At 38.7% G+C, this 11,885-nt stretch overlaps 1 protein-coding gene across 1 annotated transcript; it reads left to right on the plus strand.

The window, feature by feature from the left end:
- Positions 1 to 661: 661 nt before the first annotated feature.
- Positions 662 to 1,630, plus strand: LOC147583715 (olfactory receptor-like protein OLF4). Its single transcript, XM_086684889.1, has one exon. It carries the CDS (start codon positions 662 to 664, stop codon positions 1,628 to 1,630), a length of 969 nt encoding a protein of 322 aa, XP_086541015.1.
- Positions 1,631 to 11,885: the final 10,255 nt, after the last annotated feature.

The raw sequence follows: 11,885 nt of genomic DNA on the forward strand, positions 1-11,885 counted from the left end.
CATCTGATCTCTCTCCTTTTCCTTCCCCTTCCCACACATGCTACCTATTTTGGATTGAACAGCTCATAGTATCATCCTCAGAGTCTTTGCAGAGATCATTCCCTCGGCCAGCACACACTTCCCCAGACATGCTCGTGGCTCCTGCCTTCCTTTCCCTGAGGTCTCCTTTCAAATGTCACCTGTTTACTGGTCTTAACAGAACACCAATTACAAAATAACACTTGTATCCACGCTCTCCTTTACACCTACTCTTGTTCTCTTCACAGCACTTGACACCCTCTGATGTCCTATTAATATTTGGATTTGTTTCTATTCAGTCTCCATCACTGCATCATAGTGGCTGTTGGTTTTCAGTTTCCTGTGCTCATTGTCTAGACAACACCCGGAACATGTTTGACACTCAGTACATATTCTTCGAATGCATGAGAGATATTCTTGGTAAAACAGTAAAATGCATGACCTCTGTTGGGGAATGCAGAGAAAGGGACTGAAACGCCTAATCAAAGATGAAATGAGAAGGAATCCCTTCAAGGGGACAGTCAATACACAAGATACTGAATTTAATTTCTTGACTGCACGATATAAATTGGACCCTTTCAACTATGTGAGTAATGCCTTCAGGTGAAAATTGATATCTTTTTCCGGGGGCCAGTTCAACCTCATGGAACCAGGAAACGACACACGACTATTAGAATTTCTGCTTCTGGGATTTTCAGACGGTCCAGAACTGCAGCCCCTCATATTTGGGCTTTTCCTCTCCATGTACCTGATCACTGTGTTTGGGAACCTGCTCATCATCCTGGTTGTCGGCTCTGACTCCCACCTCCACACCCCCATGTACTTCTTCCTGGCCAACCTGTCCTTTGTAGACATCTGCTTCACGTCCACCACCATCCCGAAGATGCTCTGGAACATCCGGACCCAGAGCAAAGTCATAACCTATGAGGACTGCATCACCCAGATGAACTTTTTCTTAATCTTTTCAGTGTTGGACATCTATCTCCTGGCTGTGATGGCCTATGACAGGTTTGTGGCCATCTGTCACCCCCTGCAATACACGGTCATCATGAATCCCCGGCTCTGTGGGCTGCTGGTCCTGGTGTCCTGGATCACGAGTGTCCTGCATTCCTTGTTGCAAACTTCAATGGTGTTGCGGCTGTCCTTCTGTACAGAGGTAGAAATCCCCCACTTTTTATGTGAACTCAATCAGTTGATCCAACTTGCCTGTTCTGACACCTTTCTTAATAACGTGGTGATGTATCTTGCAGCTGTGCTGCTGGCTGGTGGTCCCCTCGTTGGGATCCTTTACTCTTACTCCAAGATAGTTTCCTCCATTCGTGGGATCTCATCAGCTCAGGGCAAGTATAAAGCATTTTCCACCTGTGCATCTCACCTTTTAGTTGTCTCCTTATTTTTTTGTACGAGCCTAGGAGTGTACCTCAGCTCTGCTGCTACCCAGAGCTCCCACTCAAGTGCCACAGCCTCGGTGATGTACACGGTGGTCACGCCCATGCTGAACCCCTTCATCTACAGCCTGAGGAACAAAGATATAAAGGGGGCTCTGAGGAGATTCTCTGCAATGGCAGTTAGAAAAGGTCCAATTGTCCTGCGGTTGAAGAATTTCCCATGATTTCAGTCCTCAAAGACTTTGAGTCAGAAGGTGTGATCTTTTTAAAGCAAATTGTGGACATAGAATTTGCTTTCATTAACTCCCTGTAATTTTCATTTTTTCAATACAGTACAATGTAGTTACTCATTTTATTAATTTTTTTTACCTCTCTCTGATATCCAACCATCTTCCCTTCATTTTCTTCTGTTATTTCTAAGTTAATTCCCAATCTGTTTTATGAAAAAATTAGCAATTCCTAGTTATCTATTGGAACTGCTTGGATTTCTTATGAATAATTTCTTCTCCAATGACAAAAATCACCCCACGTAATGTCTGTAGTTTTCCTAAAAAAAGTAGTCATTTGTTATGGCTCTGATGGAAAAAAATTCAATCTGGCAATAGATCATTTGTATTCTATTCTATTCTATTCTATTCTATTCTATTCTAAGATCACAGTTTTTCACTTTATGTCTGTCATTCCTTTGTAAATCACTAACGTAACTGCTCTTCCTGATTAACATATTAGCATAGTTTATAACAGGCCATTGGTTTTATTCCCCTAATTAGGATTCTGTTCTCTTCTCAGGTCCTATGTCCCCAGTGCTTACATTAGTCACTGGCAAAACTGATTATCAAATACACGTCTATTAGTGGAGTCTACGGAAACGGGAATTCAAATGAATAGAATGACTTAATATAGCTTTGGAGTCAAAGATGACCTCGAATATGACAAAGCAAATTTTAAAGTGTCCTTTGTATTACTAGGCACTACATTTTCTTTTCAAGTACATCTCTCAATCAAGTATGGTGCACCAGTGGCAGTGTTTAAGGGGATTTATTTGCTGGGGTGAATAACTGGTTAAGGTGTTACAGTCAAAAGACTTATAAATAAAAACCATAAAATGTTGCTGAAAGAAATTAAAGAGGACATCAATAAATGGGATGGCATTCTGTGCTCATGCTTGGAAATTTTTAATTTAAAATTTAATTTTAGGATGGCTTTTAAAAAACTTTTCCCAAAAAAAAACCCTTTTTGTTATTTTCATATTGTCATTGAATTTGTAGATATTTGGGGTAGTATTGCCATCTTAACAACTGTAAATTTAAATTTAAATTTTCTCCAACAAAGGACCATGGCTTTGCTCTCAGTCTGTGCTCCACATCCAGGACCCGCAGCATCAACACCACCAAGGAGCTTGTTAGAGAAGCAGAGCTGCTGGGGCCCCTGGAGACCTGAGGAATAAGAATTTGCATTTCAACTACAGTCCCTGGTGAATTGCGTGCACACTGAGGTTGGAAAAGCCTCAGTGGGGAACAGGTTTTCTCACCTTCTCACGGTTGGCCTTTAGACATAGATAATTATTGTTGTTGGGTGCTGTCCTGTGAAGGAAGGTACTCAGCAGAATCCCTTCAGACATGGCCAAATATCCCAAGAGCAACTCTGGTTGGGAACCGCTTCCCAGAGTTTCAGAACTGGAAGCTCCCAAGATAATTCCAATTAAGACTACATCCCTGCTTGGTTTATGCCTTTGAGCAGAACATTAATTTCCTCTGAGACCCATTTAGACAATAGAGAATAGAGCTGATGAAAGGATGACTTCATAGATAATACTTTTGTGAAAATTAAATCATAGAATCGCTTTAGTGTGCTAAGCTAGCCTATGCTGCAAAAAATCTAAACGGATCTCTTATAATTAAAATACACTTCATCATGAGGGAGTAAACAACAGTTCTCAACTTGTGATCTAACCATTAAATTCCTAATTGTTTTGGCTAAACTATCATGAAGCTAAGGAGTATAGTACCCAAGGTTGTTTTTTTTTTTAATTTTTTTTTAATGTTTATTTATTTTTGAAGGATAGAGAGACAGAGCGAGAGCAGGGGAGGGGCAGAGAGAGAGGGAGACAACAGAATCCAAAGCAGGCTCCAGGCTCTGAGCTGTCAGCACAGAGCCTGACGTGGGGCTCAAACTCACAAGCTGTGAGATCATGACCCAAACCGAAGTTGGACGCTCAACTGACTGAGACACCCAGGTGCCCAGTACCCAAGGTTTTATACTACAGGATCAAATTTCTCCCCTCTGCTGAAGAAGGAAATAGTAATTTTCTAGAGACATCAGGGATTGTGTCCCCACCATAAATCAATGTTTTGAAAACCTAAGGGAACTAATCAGATGAGTTCCTCAGTATTAGATTTTTGGGAAAACTTGAAGTCAGGGTTGTGATGAGGTGCTGGGAGGTGTGGACCATTGGAAGGTAGGAGATTAATGGAGAAGAAGGAATCAAAACTGAATTCACCTGGATTAGCACACAGTGTCCTAGGATCAGAGAGAGAACCAGCAGGAAAATTTCCCATTGTGTCTGGATCATTGCCCCATAGGGAGATCATGTGCTTACAGGTTAGAGTAAAAGCTGCTTAATGAGCAGACACAGGAGCTGTAAATATCTCCTCTGTAGTCCCACAGCGTGTGCAACTTTGGGCTGTACAGGACATTGTTCTTTCTTTGGAGTCCCAAGTCTGGCTGGGAGACCAGCACCTGACCCCTTCGTGCCATCTTGTGGGGACAGAGCTTCAGTCCCCAACATCAACCATCCAGGGAGTCCTCTCTTGGCTTTCTACATTCTTCCCTCACCGGACATAATTACTTCTGTTAAGTTTCTCAAGATCCACATATGAGTGAAAACATATGGTATCTGTCTTTCTCTTCTTGCTTTTGATTTAAAGCGAGAGACATCTGAGTCTTGCAATTGAATATGGATAGGCCATCGTAGGATTATTAACTGACCTAATATCAATATTGCTGTGTCTTGGGGAACAGGAAGGCCTAAGGAGAGGGAAGGAGATGGGGAACAATCAAACAGTGGATTGGTCGGAATACATACCATTTATCCATTAAGTTTTCTGTCATATGTGTGTGGTTCATGAAGCCTCAAAACAATGACAATAGTCACATTAGGGTCACAGATCACCATAACGAATACAATAATAATAATGAAAAAAATGAGATATTGCAAGAATTTCCAAATTGTGATACAGAGACATGAAGTAAACAGGTATTGTTGGATAATTGGTGCCAATAGACTTCCTTCACACGGGCTTGCCACAAACCTTTAACTTGTTTTTTAAAAAATTCCAGGGGCGCCTGGGTGGCGCAGTCGGTTAAGCGTCCGACTTCAGCCAGGTCACGATCTCGCGGTCCGGGAGTTCGAGCCCCGCGTCGGGCTCTGGGCTGGTGGCTCGGAGCCTGGAGCCTGTTTCCGATTCTGTGTCTCCCTCTCTCTCTGCCCCTCCCCCGTTCATGCTCTGTCTCTCTCTGTCCCAAAACTAAATAAACGTTGAAAAAAAAAAATTTAAAAAATTCCATATCTACGAAGTGCAGTAAAGTGCAATAAAACAAGTCATGCCTGTTTGTGCTGTCATACATATGTCACATGATATTCTGAAGTCACACGTACAAATAGACATGAAATTCCAAGTCAATGACAAAGATGACTAGGTCAGAGTCAAGGTCAGGTGAACATGTTCTTTGGTAGATTACTGTCAACAAAACTAGAAGCATTGTGTGATTTTCTGCACTATGGAGGAAAAGATCTAAGGAGTGTGAAAACATATCACTGAGGAATGGAGTCAGCTAGGAATAGTAAATGAGAAGTAAAAAAACCTGTCCAAGGAGAAGCCATGTAAGACGTATCAGGGAGCAATATTAGCTCCCAGTGTTAGCTAGCTGATCGGGGGTAATGCTAGCTAGTTGAAAGGGCTGAAAGAAATGTGCAAAGTGGGTAGAAACTCCGGCTGGATCTTTTTTGACTCTCTTTTCTGATTTTCCCCAGCATCACTAAATAAGACAAGCAAAAACCTCCCAGACTGAGATTCTGGATTACAGAATTGCCTTGAGGCAATTCAAGATGGTTTGGGCAGAGATAACTGAATTCAATTGGCCTCAAGTATTAAAATTATTCCCTAACTCAGTCCTTCTAGATAGAGTACTGACTCTTTCCTTTCTTTTGTTCATTAATAAAAATGAAAGGATATTAAGATTCTAAAGCCAGAGTAAGGGAAATAGATTGCCAGCTGAGAGTCAAATGGCAAAATCAACAGTTATAATACAGCTGCTATAAATTCTGTACACCCTCACTCTGCTGAAAGTATATTTGTTCCCCCTCCATGCCCAACACAGAGCCTGATACACTTGAGCTGTGTAGTATAGACTGAATTGTGTCCCATTAAAATTCCTAGATTGAAGATCTAATCCCCAATGTGACTGTATTTGCAGATAGGATTTTTAGGAAGTGATAATGGTTAAGTGAAGTCATAAGGGTGGGGTACTAACCCAGTTGGGTTGGTGTCTTTATAAGAAGAGAAAGATCTCTCTCTCTCTCTCTCTCTCTCTCTCTCACTATCTCTCTCTCTCTCTCTGTCCCCACATGAACCAAGGAAAGGCCAGTTGAAGACAGTGCATGAAGGTGGCTTCCTACAAGTCAGTAAGAAGTCTCTCACCAGAACTCAACGATAATGGCACATGATCTTGGACTTCCATCCTTTATAACTGTGAGAAAATAAACTTCTGTGATCTAAGCTAATGTGTAGCACCCATTTGATGAATGAAGGAGGAGTACATTTCCCTTAGATAAATTACCCAAATGGTCTTCAATTTCTGAAAAACATATATGGAAGTTTTTATGGAAGTCTGTCTTTTGATGAAAAGATTATATATGGTATAAGGCAGTAATATTCTATGTGCCCTGACTCTGGTTCTGAGTCCCGGGAGAAGCTTTTCTTGTCTCTTCAGAGCAATACTCCAGGAATAATTTTCTTTTTTGGTAGAGTATTATCCATATAAGTCATTCTTCTTGGACAGTCTTACCTAGAGCCTACGTGTAGGCTCCCCCAAGCCCCAATCATAGGGCTACCCAATCTATAAAAGATGATTTCTTCAACTGTGCTTATGAAGTGGGCATTAAAAGGAAACAAAAACTGCTTTTGTGAAAACGGTTTAAGACACAAGCCACTCAGAGAAGGTCTTTTAGGATGACTATTGTTTTAACTTGCCACCTGTGGACCAGTGTCCCTCAGAAATATTTTTAACTCAATGTGTTCACAAATGTATGCACCCATGTAAATATTAGTTCAGGAAAGACATCTTGATTATCTCACATATTGATTATCTCAAAGTTTCTGTGGGCTGGGAATCTGGGCATGGCTTAGCTAAATTCTCTGAATCACGATCTCTCAAAAAGCTACAATCCACCCATCAGAAGTGGTCAGGGTCTTATGTGAAGGTTTGACTGGGGAAAGTTATATTTCTAAGTTTACATCATTTTTAGAAGCATTCAATTTTCAGGAGCTCTTGGCCTGATGGCTCCATTTCTCCTGTAGATGTTCGCTGGAAAGCATGTAACAAGCAGGAATACTAAGCAATAAAAATGAACAAACTATTGATACATGCCACAAGTTGCCACATGGGACTCTCCAGTATGGCAGCTTGCTTCATCAAGATGTGAAAGTTAAGAAGGCAATAGAGTCTGCTAGTAAGACGGAAGTCACAGTCTTTGAAAACCTAATCACAAAAATTATCTATCACTTCTGCCGTACCCTATTTATTAGAAACAATTCGCTACATCAGTTTCACATTCAAGGCATGAATAACATGAGATGAAGACTACAGGAGACCATCTTAGAAGTCTGCCTACCACACTCATCATCTGGTCAACATTTGGTGTTGTCAGGTTGAAAATGCCACTTTAGCCACTTCAATGGCATCTGCAACGGCATCTTATTGTACTTTGGTTTATATTTCTCTAAATGACTAATGATGAGCAATTTTTTATACATTTATTGGACATTCATATATATTTTGTGTGAAATATCTCTTCAAGTCTTTTAACCATTTTTATTACATTATTTGTCTTCTTACCATTGAGTTTTACGAGTGCTTTGTGTATTCTCTATGCAAGCCTTTAATCAGACATAATATGGTAGATATTTTCATCCTATCTCTTAATGCTACCTCCTAAAAAATACCGATCAATTTTTTAATAATTAGTATCTCATTTTTAAGCAATATTAGGTACTCCAAAGTCACAAAGTTTCTGTCTTATGATTTTCTGGAAGTATTATAGTCTTATCTTTTATGTTTAGGTCTATAATCCATTTAACATTAATTTTTGAATATAGTATAAATTGGCATCAATGTTTATTTTTTGCCATATAGATATCCAATTATTCTAGTACTATTTGTTGAGAATATATTTTCCTATTAACTTATCATGTCACCTTTTAAAATAATTTGATTGTATATGTGTGGGTTTATTTCTGGGCTCTCTGTTTCTTATAGTGATTTATTTATATGTTGTAAGCCAATATCACAATATCTTGATTACTATAAATTTGTAATAGTTTGGAAATCAGGTAGTATAAAAATGCTAACTTTGTTTTTCCTTTTTCCATAGTTTTTGGGTTTTCTAGATCTTCCAAAACGCATATTCATTTTAGAATCAGCTTAACAGTTTTTACAAAATTGCCTGCCAGAATTTTGATTGAGATGATACTGAATATGATAGATCATTTCTGGAAAGAATTCCAAAATCTAAGCTCTAGCACTTGTTAGATGTGTGACTATAGAAGTTACTTAACCTTTCTGTGCCTTGGTTTCCTCATATGTAACACGTAATCTCCATTGCAAATACCCCACAGTTTTTGAGAGAAATAAATTTTTTCTGTATGTATGTAAAACGCTTAGAACAACATTTACATATAGCAAGTCTCATGTAAGTATTAGCTATCTGAATGTAATAATGATTACTTGTTCTTTATTTGTCTTGTTTATTATGTTGTAGCAGGAACTATAATAAAGATGATTTTTTAAATGCTTGATTTGTTTATGATTTTATTGGAATGCTTGTATGGTTTCCCCAGTTAGTACAATGTTAATGTAGGTCTAAAGTAACATATCTTCATCATAATAAAGAAAGCGACCATCTATTTTAAAAAGAGCAGCTTTGAACAGACAGAAATAATTCATGAACTTGAAGACAGGCCAGTTGAAATTATTGAGTGTTAGGGGCAGAAAGAAAAAAGAAATAAGAAAAACTAAACAGAGCCTAAGAGACTTGGGGGACTCCATTACCAAAACCAACACAAGCATTAAGGGAGTCCAGAAAGAAAAGAGAGAAATGGGCAAAGAGAAGTAATTGAAAGAAAGAAGTAATTATTTGAAGAAGTAATTGCTGAAACTCCCCAAATTTGATGAAGTAAATTAATCTACATATCCAAGAAATTCAGTGAACTCAAAGTAGGATAAACAAAGAGATTCACACTGAGACACATAATCAAACTACTGAAAGCCAAATATAGAAGAGGTAATCCTGAGTTCAGTAAGTGAGAACTCATCATGCATGAGATCCTCAATAAGATGGTAAGCCGATTTTTCCACAGAAACTTTGGAGGCCAGAGCCAATGGGATAATATATTTAAATTACTGAAAGAAAATATTGTCACCTTAGAACCTACACCTCATGAAAGTGTACGAAACATGAAGGAGAAATTCAGACATTCTCAGATAAACAAAAGCCAAGGCAGTTGGATTCCTACTGGACCCGCCCTACAAAAAAAGCCAAAGGGAGTGCTTCAGGTCAGAATGGAAGGACACTACACAGTAACGTGATGCCTTAGGAGGCCAGAAATATCTTGGTTGGAGTTAAATACATGGGAAAATACAAAAACCAGCATTTTGTAATATCAGATTTTAACTCCACATTCCATATGTGGAAGGACTTACAACACAACTGCTTAAAAATAATTACATGGGGGCACCTGGGTAGCTCAGTTGGTTGAATATCTGATTCTTGATTTAGGCTCAGGTCATGATCCCAGGATTGTGGGATTGAGCCCCAAGTCAGGGTCCACACTTAGTACATTCTCTCTTTCTCTCCCTTTGATCCTCTTCCCTGCTCACATGCTTTCTTGCTCGCTCTCTCACTTTCCCTCAGATAAATTTAAAAAATACATAAAAATACTCCTACTTTAAAATTTTTTAATAATTATGTGAATTTTGATAATGATAAAATGATGGGTAGAACTGTGTAGGAGTAGAGTTTTATATATGGTTGAAGTCAAGTTGATATCACTTCAAATGATATTGTTACAAGCTTAGGATGTTACACGTAATCCCCATGGTAACTACACATAAAATATCTATAAACTACAGGCCAAAAGAAATGAGAAGGGAGTTAAAGTGTGTCAGTATACAAAAATCAAATTGACACCAAAAAAGGCCTGAAAACACAATTCTCAGTACATTTTTAAGTTGAAATTATTCTAAGTATCTTCTCCAACCACAGGGAATGAAACTAGAAATCAATATAAGGAGGAAAACTGGAAAATCTACACCTATGTGAAAATTGCAGAGCACACTCAATCAATTGACTAAGGAAGAAATCATAGGGGAAATTAGAAATGATCTTCAGATAAATCACAACATACATAAACTTATGGGATGAGACCAAAGCAGTGCTGTGTAGATTTATCTCCAGTGATTCAACATCCAAACTCCCAAGAATGCCTTAAGAAAGCAGTCAGAGGCCATAGTATCAACAAGAGATTGAGAAATACATTGGTGAGGTGTGTGACATCTCTGCAGAGTTCTGTAGTGGTTGTCCTCTGCGTGACGGACTTATCACAACATCGGAGGTGCTGACATTGGAACACGTTCAACCTAGGTTCAACAGAGAGAATGACATCCCGAACTGGCAGAGACCGAGCAGATGTCACGCAAAGTGAGAGGTGAGGAATTTATCGTTAATGTAATGGGTAGAAGGATCAAATGTTAATCAAAATGGATTGAACCATAGGGACTTTTTGGAATAGGCAATTGATCTTGATGCCTTCTTAATTAAAAGTGATGGGCATCTTACTAAGATCCCATCCATCTGTATAACTAAGAAAAATTCAAGTTCTCATACAAAGAAAGTTGGCCTAAGTCCTCAGAACGAAGGGTCGCAATTGCTCAAGCCTGAGACTTTTCATTGACCCTCAAATGATGGGACCAGCTCACCTTGAAAAAACATTAAAACTGCAACAGACTAATGCTCTTTATTTTTCTCCTGACTTTACACAAAGATGTTTATGTGCTGGAGCTGGTTCCTAATGGGTTATGAGGTGTGACTGTGCATGTCTCATCCCACTTTGTTGGGTAAAAGTCACATGGGTAGCTTAAACTTAGCCAAAGTGAGAGGTTTATACTATAGAAATTGGCAAATAATGTAAGTAGGCATTTTTCTACCTTTCATTTCTTTCTTTCTTTCCCTTCCTTCCTTCCTGTGGAAACTTATCAGAAAATTGTGAAGTAGGGAGTCTGAAATAGGAAATTACCACTATAGCATACAAATTAGTGATGTCACTTCTGGGTCAGGTGATGATAAAGTATCAGCCTCATTATGTTTCACAAAGTGTATTTCAGGTCCACAACTGTATCTTGTTAGTATGACCTAATTTCTGACATCAAGAGATGGAAAAGTCATAGATGGAATTTGGCAAAATACCCACAATGCTTTTATAATCTGAGAAAGGGACATTACGTTAAGAGGGAGCAAAATAGATCCTCTGATAGTGTTCTTGCCTATAAAAATGTTAAGAATAGCAACGCATCCCTGGGGAAATTCCAAAGATCAATGACACTATAATTCTTGAATGTCAAGGGCTGTCATTTCTGTTGTGCCAGACTCATGTTTTAGATGGTGCAGAAGAAAATTAGATCTTAGAGAGTGAATGTGGATTATTGTAGACTTTACCCAATGGTGACTCCAGTTCCTTCTGTTCTGCAATGTGTTCAATTTCTAAAGTGGATTCACACAAACTTTAGTGATTGCTATATAGCCTTTGATATGTCAAGTAAATTTTCTTTGAGAGCAGAATTTTCTTTGAGGGCAGCTGCTCTCATCTGGCACGGGAAGCATTACACATTTATTCCTCTAGCTCTTCCTATAATATTATAAGTACTAAACCTCCTGTATTACATATATTTGCTGCTGAAAACTCATGCACTGGATTCTATTTCCCACACTGACCTCCCAAAATATGAGAGATCAAAGTTTTAAATAAAATACAGAAGAAACAGTTACTTATCATGTATGAAAAATTAAAGAGGCTGAACCCTTGAGATAACATAAACTGCAGATTACCATTCTGTGAGCTTATAACATTATCATGACTTAGGTCCTGTGGGGTTTTGAGCATTGTTACTCACGATCAAGTCTCTGTCTTCATACAAATAACACCC

The sequence above is a fragment of the Puma concolor genome, chromosome A2, assembly GCF_028749965.1.
Source record: "Puma concolor isolate L17-30 chromosome A2, mPumCon1.1.hap2, whole genome shotgun sequence".
NCBI classification, from domain to species: Eukaryota; Metazoa; Chordata; class Mammalia; order Carnivora; family Felidae; genus Puma; species Puma concolor.